This window comes from Antrostomus carolinensis, unplaced genomic scaffold (assembly GCF_000700745.2).
Source record: "Antrostomus carolinensis isolate BGI_N321 unplaced genomic scaffold, ASM70074v2 scaffold22584, whole genome shotgun sequence".
NCBI classification, from domain to species: domain Eukaryota; kingdom Metazoa; phylum Chordata; class Aves; order Caprimulgiformes; family Caprimulgidae; genus Antrostomus; species Antrostomus carolinensis.
Window position 1 is genome coordinate 20,203 of NW_010310394.1, and position 16,230 is coordinate 36,432.

Consider the following 16,230-nt stretch of genomic DNA (forward strand, 5'->3'; position numbering starts at 1 on the left):
CTCCCCGAGGTCCCTCTTACTCTGTCAAAGTCATGCTCTGCTGCAGCTTTTTAATAAAAGAGCATCTTGGTGCCAATATGAGTATCTGGAATGTGTTCAGGACTGTACATGACTGCCCCCAAGTGTTGGGCTGACAAGGGAAAGGGTCCAAACTTGAACGTGAAGTCAAGGGGTGGGTGGAAGAAGAGAATATTTGGGTCATTTGCCCTCATCAGACCAGACACTTTTCATTCATTAGTAAAACAGCTTGTGGTTTGCCCTTTTACCACATCTGTTGTTGCATTTTTCAAACTGTTGAGGCTTTAATTAGGGTTCATTAGAGACCTTGTCAATCATAGGACTCCAGAAGTCCTGCCTGAAAGAAGCTGTGTGTGGTGCTGGTAATGTGCCTTGGCATGGAATGCTCTGGTTGGCATTCAATTAGTCATTATTTGTAAATAGACTACTTGGAGGCTGTCAAAATGTACAAGAAGGCTTCTGAATCTCTACAAAAAGAGTCTAGTGTAGATACATACCTTTTTAAGGACAAGTAATTTAAATTAGAATGATTTTCCATGTAGCTCCTGTGGGAACTGGGGTACCTGAAGCCTTGGTGCATCTACCTGTCAGCCAAGTCCCAGCTGTAAAGCAGTTCCTCTGAGAGAAGCAGTAAAGGTGATTGTGCTGCTCTTACATGGATTTGCCATGAGGATGCTCCAAGTGATAGCACTTGTCACATTAATACAGATTTTAATTGTGTAGCCTAAATACTGTCATACCTCCTTATTGCCTGACGTTGTCCAGAAGTTGCTGCTGTTGAGGTGCTGTGCTGCTCCTAGAAGTCAGTTGTGAATCACATCTGTTCTTGTCTCTTGTTGAACAGAGACTATGAAGAGTATTTTCTGTATGGAAGTGTTTCTTGGTATCAGTTAAGAGTGTGATCTTGTGTTGGCTCATGGAAATCAGAGTGGCATGAAATAAGGAAGCTGGTAGAGCTCACTTGTGAGTGGCTCAGTGGGTTGTACTGAAAGATCACAACAATCTGAGAGAATTGTCCTCCTGATTCCTTTCTGTTAAGATAAGTTGTACAGTAAGTCAGTCCCCGTGTACTTTTAGCTGTGTTCTTTCCAAGAGACACCCTGAAGAAGGCACCAGCTTTCAGGTAGTGCTGCTGTGGAGGATCTCTTCCTGGGCCACCTTGGCAGCACACGGGACAGGGTAGGTGAGTGATAGCCATGGTCACAGCCTCCAGAATCCTTTTGGGTTTTTTTTACAAGACAGCTTCACTGACGTGTCTTAGAGGGGTGCACCTCTCAGAAAGGTGGAAGATGGAAATTGGATTTGTTATGCTCATGGGCCACGTGCAGCAAATAAGGGGTCTGTGACAGGACTGTCTTGATGGCTTTGACTTGAGTGTGGAAGTTGATGTGTTCTCAGTCTTGATAAAAGTTAAGCAGGTTCCTTTTGCAAGTATGAGTTTCTTGAGTGTTTTATTTGGATGCTTGCCTGTGTGTATATAATAGAAATTAGATGAAAAATGTAGCTGACTCAGAAAAATCAGGTGGCTGCTATAAAGTGGGGATGGAGAATCATCCTTACACAACTGGCTCACAAAACGGACAAGCAGACTTGCCAGGAGAGTGGGGTTTGCTCACAGTGACAGCTTTCTTCCTCTCTTTTCCCAATAAGACTGATGTTCAAATAATATACTCACCTTATTCCCCAAAAATGAAAGCTTTTTTTGAAGTTCAGAATCAAGTTATGCTGCCTTGGAAGAATTAAAGTGGGAGTTCTTTATAGATATAACAGTCAGTAACTTTACTGGTTATTTTTCAAGGCTCTGTTTGCAATTAAAGATCTGGGAGGTGATCATCTTTGCTTCCTCATCACAGGAGAATGCTTATGTATTTTTAGTAGAATGTGTTACTTTTTAGAATGTCCCAGAGTGATGAATTTAAAAAGGTATAAACTTCTGATTTTGCAATATTTGAACAATATTCATGACCTTGCTTCGTGTAGCTAGTGTGCCTCCAGGCAAGTCTCAAATCTGCTTGTGTGCCTTTAGTCACTGAAGATATATGAAGCTAGAGAATTTATCCTCAGGAAAACTGAAATTGCTTGGGCTGCACAGACCATAAAGAACATGAGAATGTGACTGGAGCTTTTTGTATTTGGAGTCCAAGAGCCTAAGCAATGTGTGCAGTATTGAGGAGAAAGATAAAATAATTGAATGCAGATGGCCAACTGAACATCTAGTGAGGGTGGAAGATGGTTTAAAAAAAATTAGACCCAGTGAAAACTTTAAAAGCAAAGAGTGGAAGCAGAAGTGCCTGACAGCCCCTTGGTCTCACAGCTGAGTTTTTGACCTACTGTTCTTCCTGGACTTGTTGACTTGTGCGATACATTCTAAGCCACCAGCAGCCAGTTGGGTTTCTAACGCAGGGATTATTGGCTAAAGAAAGGGACACTGGCTCCCTGAATAAATTTATGGTTGTTGGGGGCCAGTTTTCCATTTGGTGAGTAGCTGTGAGCAGGAGTTTTTCCAGCTAGAAAAGATTACCTCTGGGTATCTTGATGGTAATTGGAGATAACAATTAATATATGTAAATTGTTAATGTGATGCTTGGCTTAGAGCTAGCAACTCCACTTACTTGTATGAGATTGTAAAAGTGAATTTCACTTTTGGCTCTGTATTCACTATTCTCTTTCTTTTTAAGCCTAAATGGTGCCTTTTTGTCTTCCAGGCTCCTGCCACTGCACTGCTGGTGTGAGAGAACCTTAAAATGTTTGTTTAAATAACTTTCTAAAGGAGTGTGTGGGGGAGATGACTTGATAAGCTTTAATCCTAATTAGAAACCTCTTTTATCTAACCTCTTTTAAAGATGAGGGGAAAAGCTAGGATATAGAAACATGACTGGAGAGAATATACCTCTGCATATCCCTTAATTGTCGCTGGATATCTCCAACACCAGCTGGACTCTTGACACAAATAGTCAAAACTTCCCAAGATATTGATATGCTGTGATGGCTCATGGGACTTGTGACTGGTAATGAGATACAGAAACCTTCACCTGCAGGTCACTAGTCAAAGTCTAGGGCACTCCAGTTGTGCCTGCCAGATGGCTAGCTTTTGTTTCTCGGTAAGCTTCAGAATGCTGAATCTAGCAAAAGCCCTATTTTATCCATCAAATTGCAGGAAGAATGCCAAGGATCCTGTTTTATGAACAGTAGTCACCTTCCAGAGTGGTTTAGATGTCGTTCCTTCAGCTGAACTGAAAAATTCTGTAGTTAACCTGATATTTCTGCTGTGACATCGCTAACTAGACAAACTCAGATCTGCAATCATGTTAACGTTTGCTTTTATTTTTTCCCCAGAAAAGCTGGTTGATTTTCATCTTGTTTTTGCTAATTCTCGCAGTGCTGGAATTCAGTGCAAAGACTTGAATAAAGCTGAGCTGTTTCCAATATCAATTACATCTGGTCTTGAACACAAAAGTCCATTTAAGTGTCATTTAATAAACAAAGCTTGAAGAATGTGTGGCCCTTGGACATCTGATGGATCAAATTAAAGTTTAGCAATGTGTGGATTTGTGGGAGTGACTTTACTAGTGGTTTTAGGCCCAAGATGAGTGGAGCCAGGCTTCCTTCTTGAGTTTCCACAACATCCGTTAGGCTGGGTCTGTGTTCTGCAGGAACAGGAAATTCTGAGGCTGTGGAATGACTCAGAAAAATTATAATAATATTTTATTAGATGCTGGCCCAGAGGGGAGGAATCCAGGCTCAAAGGGGGGGGGGGTCCTGTGCCAGAATGATTCTTTTGCAAGAGTGCTGGGTAACTTGGGTGTAAACTCTCCTTTACATTCGTGTGATTTCCCTGAGTGATGCAGGCAGTGGTTTTATCCACTTCTGTAATGATGTAAGTTGTCTTAAAAATAGAAAAAAATCAGGTCTTAAGAGTTCACACGCAATTAAAATATTTGCTTTCCTGTTTGGATCTGGCTTTTAATTAAAAACTGTTCTAGTCATGTGTATTCATATACCTGCACATTATAGACACAACTTCAAAAGACAAAGGGTTCTGGATGCCTTCTTTGTTAATCTTTTGAAGCTCACTTCATCTTCCCTCATATTCTTTAAGGAAAAACATGTTTCATCTTTAATTTTTCTGCATTTAGCACGGTTTTCCAGTGCGTAAGGTTCCTGTGAAGGTCAGTACACACCGACCTCTGAATAAACATGGAAAAGACTATTTCCAAGCACAGAATATTAAGCTAACAATATTGCTGTTTTAATTGTCAACATGGTTCATTTCAGTCAGAGGTGTAGAATAAAACAGTCAGTTTAACCATGCAACTGAAGTGTGCTAGTAAACCAAAATAGTCACTGTCCTGAATATGGAAGGTGCAGAATTTGATGCAGTTCAGCCAGCGTGATCAAAGCAAGGGTGGAGAGTGTATGTGAGACAAGAAGAGCTGAGGTACTGTTCTTGTTTCATCTAAACTTTTTTACATGCTTGTTTAATCATATTTTAAAAAAGAATTCAGAAACAATTGTTTAGTTGATAATAAGTTCCTTTAACCAAAAAGTGAGTTAAGAAGGAATGATTATTAGGTTAACTACTCCAAAAAGGGTATGGCTTTGACTTTTTTCAAGGACTTTTCATAAGGGCAGTTAATGACAAAACAAGGGGAAATGGGTTTAAGCTGAAAGAGGGGAGGTTTAGATGAGATATTAGGAAGAAGTTCTTCACTGTGAGGGTGGTCAGACACTGGAACAGGTTGCCCAAGGAAGCTGTAGATGCCCCCTCCCTGGAAGTGTTGAAGGCCAGGCTGGATGAGGCTTTGAGCAGCCTGGTCTAGTGGAAGGTGTCCCTGCTGCTGGCAGGGGGGTTGGGACTGGATGAGCTTTAAGGTCCCTTCCAATCCAAACCAGTCTGGGATTCTATTCTATGATTCTATTATTTGTCTTCATAGCAGAGCAGTTGGCTTAATTAAAACACTGTCCATATACCTGGCTTGCTCTGATGGAGAATCCTGTTACACGAGACAACAGAATCCTTGTTCAACATGCAGGAGGCTACGCTTAACTCACTTTCCATTCTTTTTTTTTCTTCCCTCTGTACTACACATCCATTGTATATCTCCTTGGAAAAAATAAAAGATCCTGCAAACACAGTGCCCTGTTGCCTGGTGTGTGCTTCTGAATGACGCTGCTGTTCAGTTCCAGGCTGAACAGCTGAGTCTGGACCCCCTGAGATTCTTCTTTTTATTCTTTTCTAATTTCCATTGAGGGTGGTCTCGCTCCATGGCTGTACATACAACCACCATAATAGATGACTGAGTGCTTATTTGTGGAAACATGGCTGCGTTAGGATACAGAGTACACCGTGGGCCAAATTAAATTAATGATGACCTTTAGCTAAAGATATAAGGTTAAGATTGTATTCTACAGTTGACCTTTCACTGCTTAGAGTGGGAAAAACTTTTGTCAAAATAAAGATGGGAGCCCAGTCTTTGCTTATGAAACAATCGTCATAGCTTCAATGTTTTCATCGCGGTGACAGTTATTTATAGCCCAGTGATTAATTGAACAAAATAGCTGCTTGGGGATTTTGGTATTTGGCCTGGGGAGTGGGTTAATTCTTGCATTTCTAAATTGAAGTCAAAGCTCCCTATATAATGATTGTTGAAGATGTGCACTCAGGCACCCAAGTGCATTTTGACTTTCCAGTTAACATAGAACAAGCCAGTAAGAAAATTTAACAGTGCAAATCTGCTGTTTCAGACTGAAAACTCAGAGGCTCGGTGGGTCTTCGAAGCAGAGCTGTCTGCTGGGATCAGAAGATTTGGATGTTTTCTTGCTAAATATAAACTGGATTCTACAAGAGTGAACTGAATGTGCACAAAAGTAATTTAAATTCTTTAGGAAGGTTCTGTACTTGATCTGGGGAAGAAATTTAGGAAAGATACTTGCATAGTGCAAAATAATTGCTCGGCGCTTATATTGCGGTAGGTACCTTAGCCTGGCTGTGCTGAATCTCTTGTCATCCCATGCTCTAAAATGCAAAGGACCTAAATTCAGAAGGAATCAAATAGTACCATGAACATGCAGCTGAAGTGTTTAAAGCTGCAAATTACCTTGTTGAAATTACAGCATTTGCCTTGTAAGCAGTTTTGTCATGTAGAAGAGGAAGACTAATATGCATAAATCTTGTAAATTTATTCTTAGAAAGGAAGTACAGCAGCTGTTGAAAGCTGCTATAATAAATGATACAGAAATTATTCTTTTGGGCCTAACTGTGCCACACTTGGATGTTTTTTCTGATTATTAGAATTACATGAGTAGTTCCGTCAGCTGAAATATCTCTTGTTCTTTTTATAAACACAGTTGAAATTTTCTGATACTTCCAAAGTAGATGAGTGGGTTTTCTTCCCTGTTTTATCCTGAAAGTAGGAGAAGGAGAAAATAATATATTGCCTGAAGTCCTGTAGAGTGTCTGTACCAAAAAGACAATGGGTATATAGCATGCTATTACAATAGAGTATTATAATATAGTATAATATTATATTCTAGTGAGTATATGATGTAATGTATTCACTGTTGTGGCTGTAACACTAGCCACAGCTCTTAGAAATTGGAAAAGTGACTGTGCTCCTGAATATTTGTGTTATCAGATCATCCAGAGATAAGTTTATTCCACCAGTACAATGTGGAAATGAAATAGATTGCATCTGAAAACCAGTGTCTTAAGGGTTCTTTCTACTCAGTCAATAAGAGATTGTGCTCTCCCACTGAGCAAGGCAGAAACACAACACTAAGCATGTGCTGCTTTTAAAAGAAAACTAAAAATCAAAGTTATTTGTGTGGATTTTTGTAAGGGTCTTAAATTCAGATGGTTATTAGGAACTTTTCCACAGAATTGGCTCTGCTTTGAGTTTAGGATTTCTATTGAAAATACTTTTGTTATGTTTAGTTTAATTTGAAGAATAGTACAGCCAGGCCTCTCGTGCTCCCTTACCGCACGTGTAACATCGGGCTTTTCCCAGAGAAATTCACTAGAAACAGAGTCTGGGAAAAATGCCACTTTCCTGTGAATTGTGTTTTCATCACTATTACTCATTCTAAACGCATGTCAGAGTGAGGAGTCTGTTTCTAGTCGCTTATCTCTCTGCTGATGGGCAGCTGGCCAAAGAGCAGCTGAGAAGGAATATATTCAGCTGATCACTCTTAGGAACAACATGGAGCATAGAGCTCTCAATGATGAGGTGCTTTGGGTCCTGTTGTGTGTTGCATCCGAAATTGAAGCAGTCATCTCAAGTTGCTCTCCTCCTGAAGAGTCAGCCTGAAATTAATAGCTAATGGAGAAGCGAAGGAAGAGACAAAGTGGAACCAGATGGGCTCATCATGAACGCAGATACATCATTTCACTTAACTCGGACCACGACACTGCTGATTTGTATCAGCTCCGTGGAGCATTAGGCTTGTCTGTTTTCAGAAAAAGTAAAGATTTACCTAAAAGCTGCTTGTTTCCCGTCCACTTTTATTTACTCAGTGACTGCAAAATGGTTTTGAGGTTGCTTCAGCCAGGTCTCGAAGTATCAAATGATGAAAGCCAATGAGAAGTGTTTCGCTTTGTATAAATACTGCCCTGCCCTGCTCTTTAATCTGGCCTCTTCAGTTATTGCTTGTTACCACATTCTGGTGTATATAAATCAAAGTAAAAAACCTCAAACTAACCTTTCGGCTATTTCAGCACTGTCTGTAACTTAACCAACCATTTCCTGGTTTTCCTCTTATTTTTTGTGTGTTTTCAGAGTGATGGTGTGGGTTAGGTGTTGTGTCTCTTGCTAGCCACATCTTGTTTTAGCCTTTTGGGGTCACATTGTATTTTATTTGTCCCTGCTTACTCTGGTTTAATATCCTCTGTACGTTATTGCTTGGTACTTGGGGTTAGGAAGGTTTTTGTTTTGGGCAGTTTGATCTCTTCGGTCGCGTCTAGTGCATTAAAATAGTTTGTGCTTTTGCTTGTGGGAGCTGTTGCACCACTAATTTGTTTTTTCTCTTTTAAGACTTGTTTCTTTTGAAATTATACCAACCAGTTTGCTGAATCAATGGCTTGAAGTGAAGAAAGCACATTTCTGTATTTTCTCTATTCTTTCCTCCCTACCCTTTTCATTTCTTACGAGTTGTGAATTCATCACTTCATGATTAATTTTACCCTCAATTGCCTTTTGTCTTCATGTTCTCAATCAGGTTTTCATCTCCACCGTGTAGAATGAAATGTAGAAGAGATTCCACATTGGTTATTCCTTTTATCTTCTGTATTAGCATGTTGTCACCAATATATTCAAGAACTTACCAGTTGTCCTAGATCCTGTTGCATTCCCAGCTTTCTGTTGGGAAAGGGCATTTTACTTTAGTCCCTTTCCCTTGCAGTGAAATCTGGAATGCTTTTCCCAGGGGAAACACACAATACACTAATTGTTTAATAATAGCTCCATGAATGATTTGTTGGTCATCCCTCAGATGGATTGGGTCATGCTGCTGCACGTACCCTGAGGTATCTACGGGGGAGATGGAGTTCCTGGAGGAAGCTGCTAGTGTGACCAAAGCCTGTAGTACAGGAATATTGATATTGATAACGGGGCTGCCATCAGCTCCAGAGCAAAAGGCCATGGGGTGGAAATTGCTTGATTGGCTTGTGCTTGCATTCACGCTAGCTTCAGGCTGCCAAATGTCATCTCACCTCTTTGCAGTACACGAAAGCCTCTCTGCCAGGTTAAAAGCAGATCTTGTAGTCTTTCTCCACATGAAGCACAGGGAGACAGCTGGGATTATGAATCCATTAAAAGCTACCTGTGTAGGAGATGTATTTGATTTTATATGTGCATGCACACAGAGACACGTGTATTTTTATTAGCCAACATGGTAATGTTTGGCCAGCTGCCTGGAAACTATTCTAAACTCTACCCAGAGTGGGAGCTTGTGAAAAATAGGCTCTAGCATATGGATGGCGTATTCTTTTAGCAGCTCCCTCATTTCCACTCCACTATAAATATTTACCTTTATTCATCAGTCCTCAACAATCACTTTACTGGTCGTCTTTGGCAAGAAGCTAACATCGAGAATGTATATATTTAAGTGTACTGGACCACACTAGTGGTTAGGTAATTAAATCTGAAATTATTGGAGGTGGGAACATAACACTGTGTTGTAACTTAAGTGCAGCTTTTTTTTTTTGCTTTTTTTTTTTTTTTTTTTTTAAAGGGTTTCTGGCTTTTGGGACAGATGTGAGCTATTAATAACAAAATCTGTTCTTAGGGATGCCAGTCTCTTAACCTTAACATCTTACGTGGTCTTCCCTCCCTGTTTTTTTTCTCCAAACCATCAGGTCCCAAGCCTCTGTGAAGATCTCCTCTCCTCTGTTGATCAGCCATTGAAGATTGCACGAGATAAGGTGGTAGGAAAAGACTATCTATTGTGTGACTACAACAGAGATGGAGACTCATATAGGTGAGTTCATATCCAAAGCAAGAAACTAACTGGTTTACTCTGTAAATGAGAAACATGTACAAGTCTTACAGTCCCTTCTCCCTCTTATTCTTAGCCAAAACCCCCCAAATTTAATGGTATTAAACTCTTCTTGGTGATGAAGCTGGTACTGTTTAAAATCTACTTCTCTTGAGTGAGACACTGACTGTGGAAGTTGTTCTTAGTAGTTCCCTAATGCACAAGGGCATAAACATCATCTCCAAGCTACTGTGGAGTGTTTCAGTTTCAGATCACATGGTTGTATGGCTGCTGATCTGATGACCTTTGCCACACAGGTTCCCACTGTCTGTCTCCAGAACAAGATGTGTTTTATCTTAGAAACCACAGTTGTTTACTGTGATTTGCTGTCATTCATTGAAGCTTAAAATATGATGATGTTATATTGTTAAAAGGGGTGACTAACGCATTTCTCTTAGGTTTTCTCTAGTATAGTTCTGTCTTCGAGAATTAAAACCAGTCTGAGCTCTAGAAGAAATGTCTGTGATGGCCTTGGCGTGAAATTAAACCATCTATTGTTGCAAAGTTGTAAAATCTTTGGAATGGATAACAACAGAAAAAGAGATTATGCAAGCAGTCGGTTCAAACAAAATCATCTTCTGCTTGTACAAACCAGGGTGGACTTGCCAGCTGGGAAAGCCTCTTTCATTCACGTTTTGCAAGGGATTGAGTCTGACTTCGAATATGCATTGTCATGAGTTCTCTATGAACATCTTGGCCCAAGTTTTTAGCAAAGAAAAGGAATCCCTCTCTACCAAAATAACTAATTTATTCTGAGGACTGTAGACAAAACCAATGAAAATATTTGAACAATATAAGCTGTGTGTAATTATAATATAATTGAATTTTGAAGTAGAAAGGGCTGTAATACTGGAATGGTACGATGAGTTTTCAGTAGTTTGGCTGCCACACTGAACACGGTCTCTCTTTTAATGTTTTTATGCAATACCTTCCCATTAGGCTGGTTACAGCTGAGTGACCGTAATCGCTCAACTATTGGTTGAGTGATTTTTATTTTCCTACCCCTTTTTTGCACTACCTGACTTTTCTTAACGGCTGTAGTGACAGTGGCATATTTCCAACTATTTAATTAAGAACCACAAAGCTTATAGTCCAGAAACCTTTGTGAATATTGCATCACCTAGCTTTTATTCTTTTCTCTTAACCAAGTGTGCTGGGCTGTGAAGTAATGACCACCATTCATCTTCTATCCCGAGTTAACAGCTCAGCCATTCTGCTTCTCCTGGTTATGATTATCAGCGTTTATATCTTCAGTGTAATAGCTTGCATTTTTAGTGCTAACAATTGGAACTGATCTCCAGTAAGAATTTAGCTTTGCTTTGTGCAGATTTGCAGTAGTGTTTTACATTTATCTGGGCAGAACATTTCCAGAATTCTATTTCAAAGTGGAATTCCAGAAAATATTTTAACAATTAATTTTTTCCTTTGGCTCAGGCCATCGTTGCAGAAGCAGGTAAGCTTATAAAGGATTCTAGATTAAGTGGCTTCAGTCACTTTGAGTTGCAGGAAATGTTCTTATCTAAACTGAAAGCGTTATCTGGTGTCTGTTCTACACAGAGAATGTGCTGAGATTCATTTTGTCCTAGAAATAGGAGGAGCAGACTGATAATGGATGCAAGGTTTGACAGTGCACCTGGATTGTGGCTGAGTGTAAATCTGAATGAGGTTTTTTTTTTTAAATATAACCTATTGCAGTGGGCCAAGAAGTAAGAAGGTCTCTAAGGTGAAGTGTTCGCTCATGTTCTTTAGGGTACTAGTCTGACACTGAAAGTTTGTTCAACCCTCTACAAAAGAGCCTGATGTCTTTTAAAAGCATTTGTGCATTAAGCTTGTATGTCTGGGTTGGTCAGATCTACCTTAGCAGCTACACACATTTAAAATATCAGTTCTAAATTAGTAGCTAGAATAGAGTTTTATAAGCTTCTGCCCTCCACAAGATATACTCACGCAGCTGCATCCTCTCTGGCAGATGCAAGAGGAGGGATTAGATCCTGTGTTTCTTGTGGGTCTTTCAAGAGATGCTTTCTCACTGAAGTTGTAATATGTTTCTTGCAGTCCCCTTGCATCTTATTTAGGCTGTTGACATGAGCATCTATCACCAGAGGCGCAGGAAACTTGAGAAGGCACTTGTTAAACAGTGTTGTGACATGCTGCAATAACTAATAACACTTGCTGTCCCTCCGTGTTTAATTAGTGCATGTGGCAGCCCTTTCTTTAAGGTTAGTTTCATGTTTGCCTCTGAAATTTACTCAATCTCTTTCTTTCTGAGAAGGTATTGAAATAGATACAAGGAAGCAGGAGGACTTAGTTTTTTTAACTCACTTTGAAATTTTCAGGACTTATTAAGTAATGGGGTTTCAGAAAAGCTATTTCATTTGTTCCTATAGAATAGGCATGACATATTAATTGCTGGCATTAAAGAATGCTGTTCTTCAAGGCTTTTGATTCAGGTGTTCTGGATTGAAGTGATTCTTCCTTCTGGAACTGATTGGTCGCAGCTCTGTTTCGAAGTAAATTCTTTACTTCAGCACAAAGCAAAAGCCTTTGAAAAGCAAGCAACACTAATGTGTGCATGTGCTAATCCCATTCTGTGACCATGTTCAGACACTGTTATTCATACCCCATAAAATCTGAAGTCGTTACTGGGAAGTGCTTCTTACACTAATTTAATCAATTAGGCCAAAATCTAGGAGGAGTCTACTGTGCTTTTAAAAGCTTTTGATATTTCCACAAAGATTTTTCAGAACTACACTCTTGATTAAAAGTTCCAAGAAATACTATTCCCTGTCTCCAACAGGCTACATCCACAATTCCTGAGCACTTCAAACTAGAAGGGTAGGCACAAAACCCCAGTTTTCTTCTTATTGGAGGCGTTACTAATTGCATTTCTTGTAGTATTAATCCAAGGATTTCAAAGCATTCTACAGACAACTGAGCCTCATGCTGCTTTGTCAGGAAAGGTGGAGCTAGGTAGTCAACTTTCTCACTGTGAATCAGGTTTTATAGGGGATTTTTTTTTTTTTTTGAGAGGCTTTACAATTTGTCTGGGGAAATGAATATCCTAAAGCTTAGCCCATCACACTTAATTCCTTCCTCATATTTAGGCAGACTTGATTTTCTCCGTGTCCAGCGTGGATCAGACCAGCAGGTAGACTTTTGAAGTCTCTCTTGGATCTTCATAAATAGATAATTTTCAGTTTTTTCATAGTATTGCACTGCTTCTTGTGGGAGCAGCCTTTTGTGCACATAGTCTCACAGGTACTTCTGCCAGTGCTTCTGTAATAACAAAGGTTTGTGGAGAATATCAAACAGTCATCGAATCCACATTGTGAAGGCAAAGCTTTTATTAATGTATTTTTCTTTTTTAATATAAGACTTCAAGGTCCCTGACTTTGTCCATACATTTCCACTCTAAGTATGTTTGATCACTCTATTAAATGGAATCCTTATGGAGAATTTGGTGCCAACAACACTGAAACCTGTTAGCTGAAACAAAAAACATTCTCTTTTCGGGGAAATTGGAGGTCTGACTTTTGAAATTTAAGTGCTTGTCCATCTGTCTTTCTTCAAATAGCCTCCATTTAAGTTTTTAAATGTGTTGTGAGCATTCTTCCACAAAAAAGAAAAAAAATACAGGGTTGTGTTATGAGGTGGTTTGGTTTTTTTTTTAGGTGAAGTTGCTGCTGACTCCAACTGTAGAAGATTGAAAATGCCACAATCTGCTAGCTAGGAGAATCTGTTACTGGGCTTCCCTTAAATCCCATCCCTGCAGCCTGCAAAAGACATCTAATGTTTGCAATGAATTCCCTTGACTGTGGCTTTTGCATGAGTTCTCTGCTCACAGATTTCCTCGTAGGTGATGGAGAAGCACAGTGTTCTGAATTTACAGAAAAAATCCAGTAAAATTTTTTTGGAATCTGCCTTTTAATAATTAGTAGAGAAAGAAGTAAGCACATCCTACTGAATGCTGCTGATAAAGTAGCAGTACAATTCTGTGTTGCTTGGTGTGTGAACCCTGGCTTTGCTTTTGCAGGCTTCATAATAGCAAACTCAATGCTCTTTCTCCTTGAACCTCTTTTGATGTCATTTGCTTTTGCGTGTAGCTTTTCTCCAAAGCAACCAAGTTTTAAACAACTGCTTTAAAATGAGAACCACCACCTGAAAAACATTGCACTGGGTGGATGTGACATAATGATTTACCTTTTCCTGACGTCTCACCTTTTGAGTCAGATGTGGTAGGGAGTGGTGAAGTGTTGTGAAAATGCAAAGCCAGAGCGAAGCAGAGCCTGTTCTTTGTGCTTTGCATTAAACAGATGTAAAAACGAGATGCCTTTCTGAGAAATTAATAACAAATGGCTACTGAGGAAAAGCCCTTACGTATGGACTGCATTAAGATCTGGTGCTGGTAGGCTGGAGTATTTTGAAAAGTGAGTAGGTAAAGGGTAGAGGTACTTTTCTTTAAACTAACAGTGATATATGTAGGTTGGTTATTCACAGGGGAAATGAAAAAGAGAATGCAGGTTTACAGAACAGGAATTATAAAAGTCTCAAGCAGATGGGCAAAGGGTTCCATTAATCTTTTAATACCAAATCTTTCATTAAGAACACAAAAAAATCTCTTTCACACCTGCAGAAATCATACCAAAGCCTTCAGCTTTACAAACCCTGTTAAATCCTTCAAACTGTTCTGTTTTCCTAATGTTATGTTAAAAGTAGAGTTTATTTCAAAGCAAAGTAGTGGAGGAGAATTTGGACCTTAATTGTAGACAGCAGTTTTGCTCAAATATTGTCAGGACTTAAATAAACTACGCAATCTATTTGTATTTGCGTGAAAATAATTTTCAATATCTGGTGTGCAACAGCTGAGGCCTCATTTTTGAATATTTAAGAAGGAACAGATTCAAAGCCAAGCATGACTGATTATATAGTAGAGGGTGAAAGGTGTTCCCCAGGTACACTGTAAACTTTGAGGAGTCAGTGTCCCCTCTCTGTCAGTGTTTGAAATGTCTCTTGAGGGTGAAATTCTTACAGGTTGACGGGTCTCAGCACCGTTTGGTTTTTTTGGAGGTTCAACGTCTGTGGATCAGGTCAGACCCACCAATCTCAAACCTTTCAGAGTTCATCTCGATTGTCTGACTGTCTCTATTTTCCTTGTCTCTTTGGCAGATCACCATGGAGTAACAAATACGATCCTCCCCTGGAAGACGGTGCCATGCCATCTGCTCGCCTGCGCAAGCTGGAGGTGGAAGCCAACAATGCCTTTGACCAGTACAGAGACTTGTATGTCAGTTCTACCGTACAGAGCCTTCTACTTGCTTTGTTTCCTTCAGCAGGCATGCAATACACACAATGAGTCTAAAACGTGGTCGCTAGCTGCCTCTGAGAGTGGCATATCAATGTATAGCAGAGGAAGAAGGGTAGGCAGCTGCTGATCTGCTGTTGGGAAGCGTATCCGCTGTGATTTCACGATACGAAAACATGATCACATGTGTCAGCTGATGGTAAAGGCAGATGCTGAGGTGCTTTCCCGCCTCCCTTCCCCTTTTAATAGATTAATGGTGTCTTTGTCCTGAAATGACCTGTATTCTCTTTGATCTTGATGAAGTTCAGTCTTAAACCATCTGCTTTTTCCATTCCCTCGAGACTGAACTCTCTCAAAAATCTATATATAGCAGCAACTTTCACATCTTCCACTAAAAGGACATGCGCTAGCTAACTGAAATGCAGCAGTTCTGTGGGGATGGGTGTGTTTCTGCTGCAAGGGCCGTTCACTTGTTGGTTTAGACCCTGTCTTGTTAAAGAGGTGTAAAGCAAAGGAATTAATAGAGCATGTGCAAGATCAATGTAGATTAGGCAGTGTCTTTTTTTTTTTGAAGTGGCAATAGGAAACTGTCCAGCTGATTTGTCAGTGAACAATTCTAAAAGGTGGGACTGCTCTGGTCTTGCATTGCATTCACATCCAACGTCTCAAGATGTGATCAGATTTAGCTGTCTGCTTTATAAATTGTGGTCTCCTAAGCAGCAATGGGATGGAAATAGTAATGCTAAACCTAAAAAGCAAGTGTGTGTGTTGCAAAGCAGAATGAACTTACTGCTTCATCCAGTAACGTGATGCTTTCTTACTGGAGATGCCAAATGACCATGAAAAAGGTGAACAAACCTCATTGCTTCTTCATATTGCCCACAAATGGAGGTAAAACACATCCTTTAATGTAGTTAATCACGTGTCACTGTACTATTATAAATCTAACAAAAGCTGGTAAAAAGTACTTTTCTTGCCAGATTTTGTACTTATTTTAAGATGTGGTTTGATGTGGCCAAATGTGTAATCTTCACGCTTTTTACAAGTATCAAATTTTTACTTATTTTCATGCATTATTTTCATAGATGCCCAACTTCTCTTGTAAGTGACAGTTGTTGTTGGTATGTGAATTTACTGGAAAAAGGAATTCTGCATACACAGCAAAGAGAGATTTGCAGTTTCTCCCCAGGTGCAGAACAGACCAGAAGCAATAAGATGAAAATGGAGTAGGTTTATGGAACCAAGGTTGTCTTTTTAAGTCCCTCTCTGATCGGATGACTGTGAAGTTGCAGCTGGATACAATAAGTCCTTTACAAAGGTTTCATTTGCAGGAAGGAAAGTGCAGTAGGGGTTACACTCAGACTCAGGTGAATCTGCTG

The 16,230-nt window shown here is 39.7% G+C and overlaps 1 protein-coding gene across 2 annotated transcripts in view; it reads left to right on the forward strand.

Moving 5' to 3' along the window:
• Window positions 1-16,230, forward strand: part of CAPZB (capping actin protein of muscle Z-line subunit beta) — a 44,776-nt gene that overhangs the window by 2,567 nt on the left and 25,979 nt on the right. For both annotated transcript variants that reach the window (XM_010166420.1, XM_010166419.1), the window contains exons 2-3: window positions 9,371-9,492; window positions 14,716-14,829. In XM_010166420.1, coding sequence (XP_010164722.1) covers window positions 9,371-9,492; window positions 14,716-14,829 — 236 coding nt within the window. The remainder of the gene's footprint in view (window positions 1-9,370; window positions 9,493-14,715; window positions 14,830-16,230) is intronic.